General features: G+C 40.0%; 1 protein-coding gene across 2 annotated transcripts; it reads right to left on the minus strand.

The window, feature by feature from the left end:
- Positions 1-2,032: 2,032 nt before the first annotated feature.
- scarb2a (scavenger receptor class B, member 2a) lies at positions 2,033-18,960 on the minus strand. Of its 2 annotated transcripts, XM_085295174.1 has the most exons (13): positions 17,986-18,956; positions 13,648-13,805; positions 13,326-13,473; positions 12,896-13,090; positions 12,287-12,378; positions 11,365-11,484; positions 10,833-11,011; positions 9,242-9,360; positions 8,230-8,303; positions 8,035-8,086; positions 7,792-7,944; positions 6,700-6,747; positions 2,033-6,355 (listed from the first exon to the last, which is right to left on the minus strand). In XM_085295174.1, the coding sequence occupies exons 1-13, from the start codon at positions 18,106-18,108 to the stop codon at positions 6,224-6,226; spliced, it is 1,593 nt and encodes a 530-aa protein (XP_085151300.1). In that variant the 5' UTR covers positions 18,109-18,956; the 3' UTR covers positions 2,033-6,223. The 2 variants fall into 2 exon arrangements, with proteins under 2 accessions (XP_085151300.1, XP_085151301.1); XM_085295175.1 differs by lacking the exon at positions 6,700-6,747 and having other exon boundaries at positions 17,986-18,960.
- Between the last annotated feature and the right edge of the window lie 1,951 nt (positions 18,961-20,911).

Here is a 20,911-nt window from a genome sequence, read left to right on the forward strand (position 1 = left end):
AGGATAAACATGTAACAATATTTCTTTAATGAGTGCTGCTGCATTTAATTCGAAGTTACGCTAAACAGAAAAGTAGAAAGCTCCAAGTTGGAGATTTTCAAAAGATTTTTAGAAGATTAAAAGTTTAAAACATCATTTTAAGAGGAAACAGGTTGTGTGATCGTTTTTGCAGCTGGGATTTAGTTTATTGCTGCAGTTTATGATCAAGTTTTGTTTGGAAAAAAACACAGGTCCAGTTAAACTGAAATTAATCTTCCCTTTTCTTCCTTTTAGGTCAACACATTTATGATTTTTGCATGCTTTTGTGGACTCTCCAGGGCATGTAATTATTTGGAATTTAATGGTGATTCAGACCAAACATTAGCAATAATTTAAAAAGCATTATTTGCAGGTAAATTTTTAAAAGAAAATGTTTTGGGAACACATTAGCTAGTTTTAGGGGGAAAAGGTGTTGTCAATAATTGTTCATTGTATTTAACTTTTTGTAAAGAATTGAAACATTGTTACCACCTATATGTTCAAAATCTTTACTCATATTCTAGCATATGTGTGTTATGTGTGGAAGCTGGTCCTCTGGAAATGGTTGTAAATGTCAGTCTGTGAGGACGTTTAATTGACTTCTTGCTTTTGATCTATGCTTATAGATATTACAGTTGTCTTTATTTAGCAAGGCTACATTTGTTTCAAGCTTGTGGTCGCCTAGTTGAAGAAAATGGTGTGAGGTTATGATGAATGTGTTCTTTTCTCCGAATTTTGACTGCAGTCGTTGTCCATGGTGCTGATCAAAAGCTGGAAGGCTGCTGTTGATATTAAAGATTATTGGTGTATGCTATTATTTTTGCAGCACTCTGTGTTGTGTGTGTGTTTGTGTATGTGTTTACAAGTAAGACAGTACTGGTAAAGGATTCAGGGTTACCTGATCCAGCCCCAACTATAAGCTTTATGAATAGAAAAAGTTCGAAATTCCAATTGATAAACAACCCACAAAAACATGTCTCTGTGTGTGTTTTAGCTTAAAAGTAGTTACTGAGAGCATAAAGTGCTTACTGGCTTATTTGTTATTTAAATAAAACCATTTGCTTGTGAAAAAAGAACAACTGACTAGTTAAGTCATAAGTTATTACAGTTTTTTTGTTTTTGTCTATTATCACAGTAAAACAACATGAAACTCCAACTTTAGGCCACTACTTAAATATTAATAAGGAGACATCTCAAGACTTTAACCTGGTTTATTCAGACACGCAACACTAAACTTGTTCTAGAGGTAGGGAAATGTGGAAATTCCTTTTTAAAACAATGATTGAGGGCTAACTCATAACTTCAGTTTTAAGTTCAGTTCAATATTTTCTGTATTAGGATATAAGAAAAGAGAAAAAAAACCCTAGTCCTTATTATTTTAATCTGCAATAACTTTAAATGTTTTTGCATGACTGTCTCTCACAACATTATGGTCGAGTTTCGACCTGCTCTTCTTTACAGCGTTGCTTCAGTTCATTGAAGTTTGAGCATTCATTTATGCACAGCTCTGCTAAAAATCCAGCATTTCAATCAGGTTGAAGTCCGGACTTTGACTGGACCGTTGCAACACTTTGATTTTCTTTTTAAGCCATCCTGTTATAGATTTGCTGATGTGCTTGGGATCATTGTCCTGTTGCCTAACCTAGTTTCAGCCAGGCTTTAGCTGTCAGACAGGAGGCCTCAAATTTGCCGCTAAAATCAAAAACACAGATCCATCCTGGCTTGCAGTAGTAGTTCACAACTATGTTTTTGCTAATAAGCACAAGTGGCATGTACATGAGTGCAATCTTTGATTCTGAGAAGCAGCAAAGAGTTTTTGTCACTATTAAATTAACCAATATTCAGGTTTTGTTCTCAGTCTTAAATTCTGATCAATAAATTTGAGAAATTCAATATTTAGGCTTAATTTAAAATCTGAATATTTGAGCCAAATCCAAACTGCATCAACACAAAGATGAGCCTCATAGCTATACTGCTTCATCTTAGACGTTTAAACAAAAGACATAAGACAGTGTAAACTTTATACTTTTATTTTTTTTGGAAATACACTAGAAATGTTTACAAAAGCACTGTAGAAACATCTGTGCAGTGTAAATTATCAAAAACTAAAAATGAATATTACTTTGAAATCATTTTGCACCTAACATGACAAGGGAGATTGTCATTTTCAGCAGCAAAACAAATTAGTATATCTATAAAGGAAGTGTCTGTTAGTGACTTCAGGATATTGAAATGGGGAAAAAAAACAAAAACCTGTAACAACAAAAAGGATGGTATGGCACTAGTGCTCATCCCTGAAGGAGGGCTTCATTCATCTAGATATGTTACACAATATCGCCGCTTTACTAGGTCAAGATAATCAGCCTTCCAGTAAAAATCACTCCAGTTTGACAGAAATAATTCATTATTCCACAAGCACAAGTTCTCATACTCATCAAACACAAACACCCAAAACTTAAACCACGCCCAACATCGTTACAGACTCTTTGTTCCCAGTATGGCATACTGGGCCATCTTTTATACCTAAGTGTTTTTCAGTGTGGGGAAGGGAAGAAAAAAAAAAAAAAAAAAAAAAAAAAGGCTAAATACAAAATGAATTACTATATTACAATACTAATAAAAAAAGAAAAGGAAAACAACATAAATATTGAAATATTCTGTGGCCACTTGCAAACATCCAGTTTATTTTACACAGCTTTGTATTGCTTTGTCTTATAATACTGAGATTTTTTTTTTCTCTGCCCACAAAGAGCATTGATCACTTTTGTTTGTATCGCACTGGGTGAAAATAAAACTAATACCATTAAACATGAAAAATTTCCTTTTTTCCCCCCTCTCTTTACTCTTGCCTTGATGTAAAAGGCACATACACTCATTCAAGCTCCTGCAACAATGCTCAGATACTTTCACAAAAGTTGTGGCACATGTATAAGGAAGGAGGGGAGGAAAAAAAAAAAAAAAAAAAAGTAGGTTTTGTAACATTATCGCGGAGAGTAAACACAGTGCCGGGGCAGATCTATAGGGGTTATCTTTGGTCAAGTTGGAATGAGCCAATGGGCTTAAAGGACCGGACTCAAAGGTCAGTATAGTACAGTGGAATGAGAGTGATGGGTCAAACACACAAACGCGATCCTCTGGATTAAGGTCTTTCAGGTTCAAGTCGATACATTTTTAAAAAGCTGAACAACGATGAACCGCGAGTTTGCACAGGGTGGAGGTCGCATGCGTGTGGACTTTTTTTTTTTTTTCTTAAAGGCCTTGAGTGAATTGATTTCACTTCAGAATGAGACTTCAACAGTGTTGGAAATATTTGCTTTTGTGAACTGATACCACTATCTGTCCATTGAGTCTATAGCGAGAAAGATGGTTAGTCTGACTCGGTGCCAAAACTGAAAATAAAGGGAAAAAGCTGGCATGCGAAGGATCCTGACATTTGCCGAATTATTTTAATTTTTTAAATTACTTTTGCAAGGTAAATCTTGGATACCACAAATTAAAGCTGGATACAGGTGTTTTATATACTAAATCAGCCCATCAGCATTGTAAGTGGTTACCTTGGACAACTTTTCTGGAGACTTAGAAGGCTACAGCTACTCAGAAAGCATGACCAAGAAAGATTACACAACTAAATAGCAACAAGCATGGATTATAACTAATGTGGCTTTTCTTCATTGGACAGCGCAGAAAGGACCAACTGAGGGCTTAAGTGCTCTTAGAGTAGATATTCAGTCTGTGTTATCTAAATAATGACCAAAATGGATCACCGTCTTAGAAATGCTGAATTGGTTTTGTTACTGCTGGAAAAGCAAGACAAGCTTTTTCTGTTTCCTAGCTTCAAGCTAAGTTATGCTAACTGGCAGCAGGCCATAGTCTGAAAGGACAGAGTGGCATTTAAATGTTCACCAGAAAGCAAATGTGTGTCTTTTCCAAACTTGCATTAAAGGACTCTCGACCACAGTGTTATTAAACCCAAACTCCGACTCCGGCCCCCTTCCAGGTGACAATGAAGTGGCTCGGCCCTTTTGAGAACCTCCAGCGAACTGTCTGCTAATAAAACTCTCAAAGATACATGTGATATGGTCATATCACCTGCCAATAGATGAAAGAGAGGTTACAAAATATCTGTACTCATAACTGTAACTGCTCTAATTCCAATAAATGGCAGCAAACTGTGCTCAGGTGTCAGAGGGTCGGTTAAAAAAAAAAAAAAAAAAAAAGCCCCTGTGGTTCAACCCGAAATTTCATGTGAGCACATGTGGACCCCACATACAGATACATGTTCATAGGTTATGGCATTTTTAGCAGCAATAACAAATACAAAAGTATATCAAAAAAAGAAGACACTCCTTGTGCTGAACACAAGTAACACAGAGGCATGGATGTCCGCTGTTCATTTACAACAACATCCATCAAAAACAATACTAGCCAGGACAAACTGTTGAAATGTTCTTAACATATGGACCACTTTGCATTGTCAGGACAAAACATGACAAAAAACACAAACAAAAAGACAAGAAGTGAAAATATACAGGGCACAATTTCCAGGCAAAGTGCAGGGAACTTTTCCACGCAGACAGTATTATGGCCTTAAATTCACTTCCCCACTGGCTTCCATCGCCTGTGGGCTGGAAGGCGTGCCTGACGTGAAACGTGAAATGTAAGACAGACAGTGATTCGAGCGCTGCGTGCCGAGTTTGCCTTCCGTGTCTATAGCTCCTTGGCAAACTGAATGAACAGCGAGTGGTCACGGCACACGACAGTGTCTTTGACAGATCAGCTGTAAATACATTTACATAACAGGACCAAAGGGGAAAAAAAAAATACAACCCTCCCCCTCCCAAAAAACCCCCCAAAACGGTAGGCTTGTGTGAGGACTGGTTTTAGCAATCCAAATTGTGCTTTCTCTAATATGTAACAGTGTAGACGTGCAGGAGCGCGAACACCAGAGCAAGATTAGTGTCTTTCAGCACACCGAGAAGGACTGCTTGCTGGATTTGGTCAGAGGTATTTCATCAGTTCCCCTTTACATATGTACAAGATTTTTCCAGCTTATTTGAACGATGCACGAAAATAAAGAACACGCTGAACCATTGTAAGGCAGAAAACTGGTTCAAGACTCCCTCGTAAGTTCTGTGGGTGTTCATTTTTTCTTCCTTTTTGTTTTGAAGTGTTCAGTGATGCTCAGTGCCATTTGTCCTATCGGTTTTACAGCTAACGAGTGAAGGTCTCAACCGAGGACTCGGATATAGCTGACGTCTGAATAATTCCATTTTTAAACCAGTGTTTTTTCTTCTGGGAAAGACAAATAAAAATGAGTCAAGGAGGAAGCAATTACAAAAAAACCCATTTCCGGTGTTTCACTTTATCACGCTTATGTTAGGGGGAAAAAAAATATTTGCACGTTGTCCATGAAAACAGGACACTGAAGTGTAAGATAAGGTCCACACACACGTTCACTGACTGATACTAGAAGTCCTGTGTGTGTGTGTGTGTGTGTTCGTGTGTCTCTGTACTATTCCATTATCTTAGGAAAAAAGGCAAATGGTTTGGCTCAGTCTGTTCCACGTATAAAAGAAAATACCAGGCTAGGAAAACCGTCAAGTCTTCTGAGCTCAGACTTTACTCTGCAGGGATTTTCTAATCTGTTGGCTTAAAGTTTTCTCCTCGGACAACACTGACTGACAGGATAGAGAAGGAATGCGACAGTAGCAACACCCCCACTGTTGTTCGCGTGTATGCAAAATGCTCTGCGTGTCTTGTTAACCGTTAAATTTTTGCTCAGAAGGTCATGCATCAGAGTGCTAGAGTGACACCTATGTATGCTACCATGTTCCCTCAGAAGAATTACAGGAAATAAAGAAAGCCGCGTCCTGGCTGAGCCCACCCGGCCAGTCCCTTTATCTTTTAGGGCCAACCAGGACAGAAATGAGGATTAGAGTGCAGGGTTGTTGGTTGTGCTGCAGCAGGCATAGAGGGCCATGCTCAGCAGGTAGAGTGGAGGAGGACAGACAGTCTTAAGAAGGCTCAGTGAGAGGAGCAATGTCTTTGTTGACTAAACAATTACTGGGGTTTGTGTCCAACTGCTTTCCCCAACCCCCAAAGTGAAGTGAAAATGAGCCCACTGTTTATGCAACCCCCCGCCCGCCCGTTATAACGTGAAACCCTCGTTCTGCTTCCTCAGCCCCCTTCCTGAGGGGATCCTCGATCAACACTTCTGTGCCTCCACTGGAGACATGGCAATGTAGGAACCGTTCTTCATTGGCTGGCTGGCCGGCGTCTCTGACGATTCGTCTGTTTTGTCGCTGACCGGAGTGTAGGCCGTGTCATCTTTCGCCGTCTGCGCGTGGAGAATCGAGGATAGACGTCGTCAGTACAAACAACAGAAGTGGCAAAAAGTCTGCTCATTAACATTAAAGATATGAATAAATGCTCTGAAATGTTTACACTACAATGCAAATGTGCACCAGTAGTACAAAAACAAAGCCACCACAGAAACATTAACTTAAATTAGGGATAATAATAATAATAATAATAATAATAATAATAATAATAATGACGACAATGACAACTACTGTGAGGTGAGAAAATGTCCCATAATGATAATTAAAATGATAACAATGAGAGATGGTGGATAACTAATTAAAAAGGAGAACAGAAAACAAGGCAAAACTGAAGACTTACAGCAAAAGAATGAAAAGCTTCAGCAAAATCAATACGTTTTACTTCATTCTAAAACAGAAAAGGAAAAAAGGGGGGTTACAGAAAATTAAAATTAGAACATGGTTAATACAACATTTCTTCACATTGCAATTAAGCATCAACATCCTCTTTGTGCCGACATATAAACTTGGATGCACATGCGCATGTTCAGGAACAGCTCTTGGAAATATTTGCTTTTGTAGATGAGACAGTGCTCGGCTTAGCACAGGGGTGCACAGCTGGCCTGGCTCCATCTCCAAATCTCTCAGATCATTTATATTGTGTAATCAAAAGCCAGAGAAGTAGGTGCCTGCAGGTAAATTTCTGCTTCTATTTTTTTCTGCTAAGCTAGGCAAGCTGTCCTCATGATTAAGTTTCATATGTGGCCACGCAGAGACGCACACAGTGGTATCAATCTCATTTAAGAGATTAGCAACAGAAGCAAATAGTTCTTCAAGCTATTCCTGTAACATGTAGCAGGCCTCCTTCTGCACACAGAATAGCAAACTGTAATAATCTGAGAGCTGGGGCTTCAAACTAGCAGTCCTGCACTGTTAGAGATAACAGGGGGAACATGTGTTGTACATCATCTCTAGGCTACTATCGTTCAATGAACTGGAGCTACTACGCTACATTCGTGTCTGGTCTGACTGAAAGGAAATGTTGGACAACTTTTGCTTCCTGAATTCAAACATGCATCAGCTGTTAGGGAACGTTCAACAAGGGAAAAAAAAAAAAAAATCCCAACCCGCATCACGTGATCCATTCGTATTGTGGAAAACTGCTCATGCTGACTTTGCTGCACAGATATCATGCAATGTGTTAGTTAACATGCACGCAGCTGTGGGTTAAACTTGCAGCTCCTCAGGGTCAATGGTAGAGGAAGTTGTTGTCCATGCAAGAACCAAATGATCAAAACCTTTAAGACTAGTGTTTACTGCAACTTATGACTAACGTCTAACTACCAGACTTAGTTATACTGTGAGATAATGTCAGTGGGCAGCAAACACACCTCAAAACAGAGTAACTATCATTACTGCAGATTAGTTCACGGCAGAATGTGGCAGTCCCTACCTTCTTCTGGCGGTTTCGGCAGAACAAGACGAGAAACACGAGCAGCAGGATGATGCCCAAGCCCACGATGAGGACGGGGAAGTTGGACACAAGAGTCACGATGAGGAGCAGTGACCTCATCTGGGCTGCTGACTCATCGTCAATAGTTGCCGTCTAGAGTTGTGAAAGATGACAGTACTGACTAAGCAGTTCACTCACGGTTAGTCAAACACGTTAAGCTGTGCTAAAAGATTAGATCCTCACCTCATTGACGAACATGATGGGGAAAATGGTCTCGGTGATGTTCTTCGTTTTGCTGCGGGGGCAGAAAGACAAGCACGGCGAGGTCAGGGGGAGACATCTGGCTCAACATGTGGCTTCAACATGTGGCTGAAATGGTGTCACAGTGCATGTGGCAACAGTAAAAAGTGGATCAGAGTTCAACAAAGCCTGACTTACGGAAAGCCTTGGACTCTCTTCAGAATGATGTTGAGCTGAGCTCTCTTACAGGCACGAATGGGAACTCCTGCCGTCTACGAAGAGGAGAGCAAAGACAAAAATTGGGGAAGAAGTTTAATTTTCTCTTTTTCTTTTAAGAAAAACTGCAGCAACAAGCATGAAAACCCCCGAAAAACTAAACAACAGAATTTAGAGGCCAAGTTAGACAGTATCAGAGAAATATGTGTTTATAATTCCCAAACTATGAGATACTTTAGCTATTGTTTGAAAACTTTCTTTTCCTTGTTTGGATTACTGTACGCATGATATCACATAGATATTATTCTCCCCCCATTGTCAGAAGAATGCGATCGCTGTCGTCTTTCCATCTTTGTGTATTATTTGAATCTTTATTTAACCAGGAAGTGAAACTCTTAGCCACCAAGTCACAATGCTACCGCAAGTATGTGCTCTGAGCATTTCTCAGCAGAAACAAGGAGGGTGGTGGGACCATTCTGATGCAAAAGTAGATCACAAAAAAAAAAAAAAAAAAAAAAAGCTAAATCTGTTATTTTAACATCACGTGCAATTTGAAAAGTGACTTGTGCAAACACTCAAGTAAAAGACTTAATTTAACTCACTCAATGTTAAAGTGATGCCCTGTTTATGTGGTAGGGATGATCAGTACAATAGCAATTACAATTCAGACTATAATAATAATAACAATAATAATAATAATAATAATAATATAGCTGAACATTATTATTATTTTTTTTTTTCATAGGAGTGAAAAACAAAAAAATAATGTTGCATGCGTGTTGAGCACTGATCAGTAAAAATACTTACAATGAGCCGGACACAAAATAAAATGAAGTCCGAACAAAAACAAATAGAGGGATTAACCCCCCCCTCAAAAAAAAAAAAAAAAAAAAAAAAAAAAAATTTATAAAGCAACCACTCTAATTTGGAAGGACAGATCGAAGTCCATTACACACCCATTAGTCATGATAACAGCACTGAGTGTTCAACATACCGGCTGCAGATCAAGATACGTCTCGTGCTCCTCCTTGTTGGGGTTAAGGCCATCAATGGCGTTGATGTAAGCGGGGTCAGCCTGATAAAAGTGTGGGAAGGACACCACGATGGGAGCGCCTTGAGGGAAACAAATCAGAGTCATATTTCTATCTAAAGATTAAAACAGCAAGGGTCAAGGAAAAAACGATAAAAGTAGTAACTTAAGATAACAGCCAGTGCTTTGTGTGACGGAAACATGCACTCGTGACTAAACGATATAATAGAAATGATAGCTAATGAATGTGTGTTTTAGGTTTTATTGAGCGTTGGTAATGATTAGCTGAGAACGCTGCTTTTCTTTAAAAACAAGAAAACTAATGTGATCAGTCGTTTAGCAAAGAAGACGTTACTCCTTAAAATGACGCATTAGCAAAACAGAAACACGAAGATGCTCTGTCATAGGAGTAAAGTAAAAATAGTAGTTTTCATTTAGTCAATCAAAACGAAACTTTGATTTTTTTTCCCCTTTTTTCTTTAAAACATATTTAGATTTTAGAAAGTGTTGAGCACTAAATATTTCTCCACATCAGATCAAAAAAAACATTTAGATGTGGTTTGAAATGCAACATCCTCATCTTTTCGTCTTAGTCTGGACCCTCTGGCAGACAAAGTGTCGGTACAAGAAATGCTGGAAGAAAAGTCACGTTGGAAAGCCGAGTCTCCAATTATGGAGATGGGTCGGTGAAGTCTGCATGCACAAATCTTGAACACTTGCAGCATGGACAGTCTGTGCTAAAGATTTGATTTGAGAATTTAATCTCATTTGATTGTAGCCTAAACAAATTTCCTTTAATTATATTAATTCAACCTTTGAAAGCTGCTGTTTCTAAAAAAAAAAAAAGAAAAAAAAAAAAAAGGTGGGTGCAGGTTGTAACTGTCACATCACTGCTACAGTGAATAATGTTTTTTTTCTTGTGGTTACAGCACTCAGTTTCAGGATGACACCACTTTGCATATCACAGCAGGCCTTGATGTTGATTTGCTGAAATGTCACACCACAACAGAGTTTCCTTTACATTTGAATTGCAGGAAGTGATGCCAACAGCCAATTGTGTTCGATTACGGCTGAGTTTAATCAGCAGCAGCCTAATATAAAACCATAAAACATTTCCTATTTAAGACTCTTACAGTGTGGATTTTTTCACTCAAATGTAATAAAACTATAAAAGTAATTAATCAAATGAACAAACAGGAAAGTTTAGAGGTTACGGTATAGCATCTTTCCTTAAAGCCCAGTTAAGATCATGTTATCAGAACAACTGTACTTCCCTTAATAACCACCATAAAATAGTTCAATATTTTAACTGTGCCGACTGCAATCTCAGTCGGCACAGTTAATTATTGAACCACTGAGTAAAATCTGGCCTGCTCAAACAGTGGGAATGTCAGATAGCAGCCAGGGCACAGGGTTGCTGAGTGGAAGGACCTTTTTTTTGAGGGGTGGGGGAAATGAGGAGAAAAACAAAAATGTGTCATGGGGCCAGTGTGTGGGGGAATTGGGTAATTGGGGCAAGGGAGAGGCTGACGGTGGGATGGCTCGGTGCTCCTACCTTCTCGACAAACGCTGACTTTAAGCACTCCGGTGCCGAGACAGTCACCAGCTGGCACACAGAAGCCCGCGTTGGCGGGGTTGTTTTTGGGGCTCATGAGGACGTCATTAGGGGGTGCAAAGCGGTACGCTTGAATCCCTTTCACCTCCACGTCTTCCACATAGGCTAAATGAATAGACCTGAGGAGAGAAAGAAAGCACTCATCACTTAAGGACTTCAGGATGGGTTTAATAAAGACCTCAAGTGCCATTCAAGAAGGAAATAGTTCTCTTTATATTTATAAATCTTCTAAACAGAATAAAGAATGACAACGCTCATTTCCTGTTCAATCTTGGCATGTCTGGGCCTAACTCTTTCCAACTGAGTTTCTACTGGATGCCTTCTCAGAAGTTGCCCTTATCAGTGTGTTTGTAAGCACACACTGTGCGACTCAGTTGGCATTTCCTTTCATTAACCTCGGTTGAAGTTCTTGTCCTCACCCCACCGGGTGCTTTGCCTGTAAACAAATTTAAAGCCACATAAGGATGCACACCTGCAGAGATCAGCAGCGAAGATGTAGAGCAACTCGTTCCTGTTTATCAGCGGGTGGAAAACTGCGCCATCGGTGCCGTTGATCATGTTGCTCTGATTGGATGACCACCACGACATTTCCCTGTTGATCAAGAAGAACCAGATATTAATTTGTACAAAAAAACAAACAAACAAGTATTAGTACTGCTCTAGTTTGCAATTCCACAAAAAAGCAAATATTAAAAGAAATTATACTCATTTAACCCCCCACCCCACCCCCCAATTCTCCCTCAGAATTATTTTGCAACTCGTTCTCAGCCTTCACCTTCTACAACAATACAATCTTCCTGAAAGCTGAAATAAACAGGGGAAACCCATAAATATTTCACATCTCTCACAGCTGAGAGACATTATGTTTTTGGCATTTGGCCTTACTCACATTTCCGGTATTATACGACAAGTGAATAGAAAGCAGGGAATTATCAAGGTCTCTCAAGCTGAAAAATCAAACTGCTGACTGCGATTACACCCATACCGCCACTGTGCTACAGAGTCACTACAACAGCAGCCATTTTGTACGAACAAGGAATTTCAGTATAGTTTGACCGTTTTTGTGTCAGAAACCGAGTATTTCTGTATTGCTTCATCAAAGTGAGTACTTTTTTCAGCACACACAGTACTCTAAACACACATTCAAAGTGCAAGGTTGACGTACATATCCAAATATCCATTTTGCAACCCCTCTCCCCCTAAAGCCAGGGAGCAAAGACTTTCCCCTCTGGACTTTCGGATGAACATTGCATAACGTAGTAAATGCTATTAAGGTGCGTGGAAGGAAGAGGAAGCCATTTGCCGGCTAGAAAGTGTTTCCTACCATTCAAGAAACAATGAAAATAAAAGAGTTTATATAAAGACAATTGAAAGTGGCCTGTATGAGTTTTTACCTCAGGCCGTTCCACGTGTCGATCTTCCCATAATCCAAGTAATTCTGCTCACCGGTGTGGAACACAAACTCTCCTTCATGGGTGCCGTTTTTCTGTTGAACAGACAATAAAACTGCTGTCAGCTGCTGTGATAGAAAACTGTGCGGGATGGTAAACAGATATTCTGCTGCTATAAGAACATCAGCAAAAAAATGTGATTCAGCTTTTGTATTTGTCAGCGCAACCACAAGTAACCAAGTGAAGATTAAACTTCAGTTTAAATCAATATTTTGAACAACAAACTGATCAGAAATCAGTTCAAACACAAAAAGGCCAAATACATAAATTTTCTGTTACCAAAAAAAAAACAAACAAACAAATTAGTAATTGTCTTTAAGTCACTCTAAATGCTACACTCAGGATCACGTGGTTGTGGCGTCGCTAAGATGCGAACAATACTCTATAAACAGGAAATAAAAATGTCATCCATCAGCATGTGAGCATTCAGAATTTTCTTACATGACATTACCACAGACTTCCTCTTGTGTGACTAACCCCTAAGAACAAGAGAAACAAAAAAATCTCTGGAAACAACAAAGTGAGTAAAACTTAAATGGCAGCTGAGCTTACCTTCCACATTAGCCCAAAATATTCATCTACTTCAGGCTTCATGGAGTGGACTTTTGTGAGAAGAGGGTCTTTAAAGCCCCACAGAACCTCGTGCACAGTGCGGGTCATGAACAGTTCAATACCCAGGCTGTTTATGTACATGGAAACAATAGTTCGCAAGAAGAAGGAGTAGGAGTTCAGCTCGTTCATTATTGCCTAAGGAAGACGGACAAAGAGAACAATGCTACCATCAGAAGGCTGGAGGCAAAAGGCACACACAGTGGAAAAGATCACTGAGTCATTAGTTGCATCTTCCTTGGCCTGCTGCCTTCTGTTTATCCGTTCAAAAAAATGAAAATGCTACAATGAAAATTTTGGGAACATGCGTTTGGATGTCATCCAAAATCTATATGACCTTTCTGCTTCTAGTCATAGAAATCCATTCGCTCACCACAAACGGGATGTTGACAGTCCTGACGATGTCAACCTGTGGGTCTCCGACGGACTTCTCAGGCACAAAGACAAAAGTCTTTGGGTTCAAGGCGTAAACCTTGGTGCCATTTTCCAGGAAGGTTACATTTTCCCGTGGCCTGTACTCCCTGGTGTGGACAGGACATTTGTCAGTTATTCCAAGTTTCTTTTGTTTTGATTTCACACATCAAAATAACTTCAGATGAGTTTCCTTAAACAGGGCTTTTGCAAACATGGCTAAAATATTTCACTTTTCCAACATTACATATTACAGACGCATTTAAATTTCTTCACAAACTAACCTGTAAGTATAAGGTCCGATCTGTTTAACAGATGCCTTCCCACCTGCCATGAACACCTCTGGATTGGTGACGTTGAAGAAGTAATACTCCATATAAACAGGTGGAGGTGGATTCTTCCATGACTCGAACACTTGGCTCTTCTCTGTTAAAGTAATTTCCTATCAACAAAAGAAAAGAAAAAAAACATTAAAAAAACAGGAATAATATCTCCCAAAGCATGAAGTGATGAGAATGTTGCTGCGCTGCATTTGATATTAGGAGTGCTTTCTTTTTCTAGTCTCAAAGAGGGCCATCTGAAAGAACACACGGCACCTTTCAGCAAGGAGCTGGTGACGGGCCAACACCTCAAAACCCAGAGGGAAGCAGAGGAAAGTCCTTCACAGCTGAAAAACCATCAGCACAGCCAGCCAGTCTTAGCAAAAACTGAGCACAGTCTTCCAACTTCAGCAAGCCTAGGCAAGAATCTGACAGTGGGTTTTCAGTCCGCCCACGGTACTCGCATATTGGAATGAGAAAACATTGCACTTAGTGGCGTTAGCCATCATACTGGATGCAGGATGTCAGGTAAGATTTGTAGCCAAAATACAGAAAAACAAAATGACCACAAAAATGCTGAAAACAGCTTCAGACATTTCCCAGATTCTTTGGCTAAACTCCTATGGGAAAAAACCTAAACAAAAAGGAAGGTCTCTAGTACATAAACCGTCTGTAAGATTAACCTGGACACCACATGGCTGAACATGAGGAACGGTAACAATTAACTTGAACTGCCAGCTGTAAAAAGAAAATTAAAGACCTTCAAGTATGTTGACCGTTCGTTGACCAGAAAAAACAAGAAAACACTTTTTTTCCCCTCCCATTCCTGCCAGTTTTCTAAACTTAGTGTGGAGAAACGACCCTCTTCCGTCTGTGTCTTTCATTCCTCAAATGATTTGTCGGCTGAGCGGTGCTCTTTAGAGATCCTATACATAGTCCTCTATGGCTTCTCACGGGCACTTACTGTTGTGAAACTATAGCTTAAGGTGTGGCTGCACTTCCTGTTTGGGTTAACATCTTGTTTTACTTAAAGCTATTGTTTTCCGAGCTTTGTTACATCAGTTCCTCTTTTCCTGCTTAAGAAAACCACATATCAGATTATCACAGGGGTCAGCTAAAATATCTACTTTGATCAAGTTAGACAACTGATTAAAGAGAGGAACATAAGATTAAAGCAAACTACAACTGAGTGAAAAAGACAAATTTAGCTGATTTAGTGTTGATGAGATTAAAGATTTTACCCTTTTTGTCTTCTGTTCATACCTGACTACAATCAGCAATTAGTTTCTTTGCCGATTAGTATTTATTCTGTGAAAAATAGTGCAATGTAAATTATTCAGAGACCGAAATTGTGAATAATTACTTTCAGCCTGACATCCCAGGCAGATGACTATCCAGTATGTGGAAGAACAGAACTTGAGGTACTTAAGAAGTGAGACTCTCTTGAGTTTTGAAGATCCTGTTTCTTAATTAAGAGCTCGAATAACACTGCATGAAGTGAGAAAGAGTGCTACCATCATAAGATGTGTCCACGCGCTAAACAACAAGCAAAAATGACCCAATTTGTTCCCTTTTAAAAGAAAGCGTCTCACTTTCGAAACAGGTTTGAGTCAACGTCTGGCTTTTTCTGTGTGACAGCCCGCATGGCTCCCTGTGTTTGCCAAACCTTGAACAAAGGTCTTTGGAAAGTCCTTCATGAAAGTTGTATTAACATAATTTATCTCCAGAAAAACCTTGAAATAAAAAATAAAATAAAAAAGATAGCCAAGGGACAAAGCAGGGAGGTTTTTCAGTGCACACAGACACACTGCGGTGGAATTTGCTAGTGGAAAAATTGAAATGAACTGGACCTTTGCCAAGCAACTTCAGGTACAACTAAGGTGTGGCGTCACAAGCTCCTGCTTTGATCAGCAAAAGAAGAAAAACAAACATTGTAGGCATTGTGAAAATAAAAGCTTTTGTAAATTTCTCTTTGTGCTTCCACAATGTTGAAGCTTTAACATTTAAACTGTGCCACATTTTGAGTTTTACCAACACGACCTTGGTCTTGGAGGCTTTTATGCTACAGTGAAAACACAGCTGAGGAGTGGCGTGAGTGGGTGTTCTCTTCTTTTCAGTTTCGTCATCTGAGCTCAACGACTTGGGCTAGGCCAAGCCCGGAACAACAGCAAGGAATTAGGAGAGGTTGCTCCTAAACAAAAATCATACCCCTGGGGGCAAGACGTCTGTCAAATTCCTCACATGGCTTTTATGACTCTTCCTCCACATCCAGCTTAACTCAAGAGTTTGTGCCTGGAGGTAACGCAGACTTGCCCCAAACACATCGGCTGCTTCTTATTACAAAGAGACGAATTTAAAGTCAGATTAGATAGATTTGTTTGGAGTTGGTTCAACGCGTACAAGACAGCCTAACTCAACGGGAAGACTGTGGTGAAAGAGGATTAGCTATGCTGTCATTTCATGTAATCGCCAGCCACATCAGAATTAGGTCCCCTGTTGATGAACTTTGACTAACTCTCTTAATTTGGGTCCCCTGGGATGGTGCCGTGACTGCAAATGAGAGAAAAAAAATGCGACCCCGACCTAAATTTAACCCCAGGAAGGGGAAACCATGTCAGTGAGGCAGCTGTTATTGAGCCACCAACTTGAAACAAATAGAATGTTAAACCTTTCTGCTGAGCTGATTTTAGCCTTTTCCTCCTTAACATGAAGATGCAATTTTTTTTGAAGCAGGAAAGAAAAGGCAGAAAGGTTTTAAAGTACTGATGAGGATTTGCAGATGGCATTCAACACAATTTGTGTCAGTAAGAGGAATGTGAGGCATTTTAAAGGGCAGAGAGCAGCAGGTTTATCTGAGAGAGGGTGTCAACTGGCAGCACCCCTGCTCCATCACCCCATCCATGTCCTAAACTACAATAAAAAGCAGACATTCATGGTTCAGGCTGACCCACCCCTAATGCCCCACCAGTCCGCAAGCATGCAGACACTTAACTGCAAAAGTGCAATGGTGAAAGCAGGTTTTTGAAGCAAAAGCTGTTTCTGTCTAAATTTGAATCCAAATACAGTAAAACACAAATGTTTAGCCTGAGTTATTTCTCAAGTGAACGTTATTTTGTAAAATCACTACACAAAACTGAAACCCACTAAAATTAAGCATTTATGTTGAGTAATTTTTACCCAGATAAAATTGCACAAGAAAAATTTTGCTCACAGCAAAGACAAAAAATAAAGCAGTGCTGCAATTTAAGAAATGTACAGGATTGGACTGCGTGCAGCTGTATTTTAAGGACCTACTTCACCAAAGAGCCAATTATCTTTGGCAAGATGTGAGGATTTATCAATCAAATAGATGCAGATTTGCCTGATTTATACAAGTTGGATGCTTGATTTTCAGAAAGAATGACAAGTTCTACAATATGCAAAGAGAGATATAGATCCACCACTCTCAGTCTCTCCTGCCCGCTCACTCGACTCCCTTCCCCCCATATCCCTCCAGACCTGCAGACCACCCCCCAAAACTAGATTTCTACTACTACTACTACTACTACTACTACTACCACTGATGATCCCTCTCAGAAACCTAACACCTGAAAAAGACAGTGCATGGTGCCTGTATGAATAGAAATGTGCCATCAGGTCATTGACTGGTACTGGAAAGGTTATGAAATGATATACTGATGATAGATTATATATTTCTCTCATTTCACCCAAAAATCAGCCGCATCTAATATAAGCAAACTGATGCAAAAAAAAAAAAAAGAAAAAAAAACTGTTCAAGGTAGCCAACAAATAAGAGGAATCATTATGAAATGAGATAAGGTCATGACAAGCTCACCTCATCATATTCCCCCTCACTGTGAGAGTTACAGGGGATTTCTACCTACAGCGGTCTTTGTGGAAAACGTTAAAACAAACCGAAACACGTTAAATGGCCTGTCTTAATTGAAGCTTGTAAAAAACAAAACCCTCGAAATCACAGAGCATTATAAGGAGACTTAAACAAAGTATAAGCCTCGGATCCTGCGGATTCGTGAAGGTGGGCAGGCTCTGGGTTCATCCCGCATCGCTGGAGGGACAGAATGCAGCAAAAAACAGCCCATAATAACGTGAACAGTTAAATCTATACAATTTACTCGGTCGTGTGACCCTGCATGTGCCATCACAGGTGAGATGCTGTAGGTGCATGATTGGCTACTGCAGACGAAACGCTAACATTTGAACCCCTCGTGTGTGACATATGTGAAGAGTGGCAAATGAACCGAAAACGTAAAGAAATCTTCTTTTTTAAGAGATTCAACTCACCTTTTTTAAGCGGCTGTGGATCATGGTTTGGAAGACTTGAGCCACGACCAGGGCGATTCCCACTATCAGGAGATGAGCGCAGATGAAGCCGGTGGCGTAAATGGCACAGGATCTCCGAGTCATGCTGCCGGGCGTCTTTTGCTGTCCTCTTGGCACACAGGAAAAAAAAGAAACGAAAACTTTTGGACGGTATTCTCCAAAAATCTTCAACTAGAGACGGCGAAGGGGAGGTGTGGGACGGTGTAACCCCAGTCTCCTGAGCAGCAGCTAGGGTTTAAACTTCTCTCTTAACGGCTCCGGCGTGAGCTCCAGTCAGGCAGAGGCGAGGTGGAAATATGTATCAAAAATGTTGGCACTTCTTCATTAAAATACCAGATACTACTAAAATCTGGTACCTAGAAAGAGAGAAAACGGAGCTGCTCGGAGGCGGTGATGAAATGAAACGGCAGCTCTCGGTACACCGGGACACAGAAAAGGAGCTGACCTCCTCCTCCCCTTGCTCTACGTATTAATGTACCCGGTCAGGCGACAGGCGAACAGCGTCGTTTGGGTAGGCTGCAGGGGCGGTGGGCGTGTGCAAAGAGAAAGAAACGGCGGTGATGATGTTTTTCTTACAAGACCGAAGTCACATAAAAACACAGCAAAACACGTACACACCAAAAACAGTCTATTTTGTCTTTCTTTTTTATGTTTTTATATTTCTCTATATATCGATTTTTTTTGTGCGTCTTTGCGCACTTTGTTTGCTTTTGTTGTAGCCAGATGACCCCAGACAGCTTGTCTTTGAGTTAATGCTTAACAACTGTGATTATATTTTAAGTCACAGTGAAACACGAGCTGGCAGTAGTACACCCAGTGCTACCAGGGTTATGAATGATTTGGCAGCAGCGTGCACATCCACACGCCGCCGGTAGTGTGACACCCGGTGACTTTTTAACAAGCTTACTGGGACCGAGCTGCACCGCACATACTGGCGGTAACCGTTTTTGGGAAAAGTGACGTTGGGAAGGAAACACCTTCAGCTCGCTTCGTGGCACATCACATCAACTGTGCAGACAGCTAGGACCCGTTACTTTTTATACGGAAACCGCTAGCTCGCCTCATCTTACCTCCTTAAATACGAACCGCGTGGACATGAATAATGTCCCATTCAAGCAACCAACGATTGTTGACGCGAGCCCTTTGTCCGACCAGCACACGTTTTCATTGGTTATCGTCCTCCCGGACCACCGTCTCGAGACCACCCCCTCGAGGCGCTGATTGGTCAGACGCTGGTGAGTACGATGTTGAATTCATCGACTGATTTCTGGGCGGGGCTTCTATAAAGGGGGAACCGGACGATGTGACGCTCTCCGCCGGGAGGAAAGTGGATTCTCAGCGGCTTGTGAGGACACGGCTGAGCCCACGCATGATGCTGTGGAGAACAAGAAGAATGTGGAAGATTTATTGCTTGTATTGCACAGTTATCGTGAGGCAAAGTACGATTGAATACCGGCAAAAGTGTAATATTTTAGGTCTTGTATACAAGCAAAAACAGATCGTGTTGAAAAATTTATGTTTTTACTTTATTAACTACACTAAAAGCACGTATGAATGACCTTTATAGAGCACGTACAGGAAAGTACAGCTGTTTTTAAAACAAAACAATGAATAATGTTTGGTTTAGTTACATGCGGATGTGCAAGAGCTGTAAAGCCTTGATTTCACACACACTGGGGCATCTAAATAGATCAGTGTATTTGTGTAGTTGGGAAATTATTTGAGTAGGAGCTTCCTGGATTCATATTGTTTTTTGTCTGAGGTTCTTCTTGTAAGTTATATATCTATATATAGAGACTTGAAAACGAACAATTAAAATGACTGGCATGCAAGCCATTGTCAGTTTTAACTTCCCGAGGAAACACATCAGTTTTGTTTGGTATTTTTTGTTTGTAGACATGTTTCATTAAACATAACAACACCAGGACTATACAAGTTTTTTTTTTTTTAATGATTTAAAAATGTGTTCCCTGAAGTTCCTTGTTTGTAAGTTTATTTGTGTAGTTTAACTAATTAAAAGTAATAAAATGTTTGAAAAAATAGCTGTGTGGAAGTAAAAAATTAAAGAGTTATTTCTTCATACCTCCTTCTTGATGCATAATGGATTATTGCCCATTTTATAAATGTGCAGGCCCACTTCATGCTTGTTCTAACAGTTAAGATGTTAGAGCTCGATAACCACCCATCATGAGAAGCTGTCCTGGCATGCTCTCTTGCTATTTACCTAATGTAGTACTGTTTACACTCTGTGATCAGCCTCGTACATGTGAAGTTTATTGTCACACCCTTTTTCTCTGAACAGGAATGTAAGGGGACCATGACATTATACTTATGCTTACGTGTGTGCAGTTCCACAAACAGGGTAATTGAGCAACTTTTCATCAAAAGGCCCTGAAGGCCTATTTTCTCAGTAAGCTCCTTCCAGTAAAGGCACACTACATGTACTGGTATTTTACAGAATACATTTTTAGTTGGTTTTACACAAGGTCATGTTGTTTTTAAGTATGCAGGGCTTTGCACCAATTACTATTTTTAAACATTCAAAATATGATGACATTTGTGGGGACACTGATCACTTTCCAGGGCCATGAACTTTGCAGCTGCACTTGAATAATTTGGGTCAGCACTTTAAAACCCTTTTCTACTGCTGTACATGTATTTACATGACATCTGTTCATGTGAATGCTGATTCTGTATGTATGTATGAATTAGTCCTGGAAGTAGGGACAGAGATAAACAGGTAGCACTTGTTGCAAAACAATGCCAGGAGGGTTGACTAATCTCACTTTAAATATGTTAAACTTTCAGCCATGTGTTATGACCAGATGAAATTCGTGAAAATAAGATTCTTCTCAACGTTTTCCTGAAGTTTTCTGTAGTTTTTCTA

The sequence above is a fragment of the Mchenga conophoros genome, linkage group LG12 (genome assembly GCF_057382185.1).
Source record: "Mchenga conophoros isolate Kocher_MC1m ecotype Shallow Benthic linkage group LG12, M_conophoros_male_GT1.1, whole genome shotgun sequence".
NCBI classification, from domain to species: domain Eukaryota; kingdom Metazoa; phylum Chordata; class Actinopteri; order Cichliformes; family Cichlidae; genus Mchenga; species Mchenga conophoros.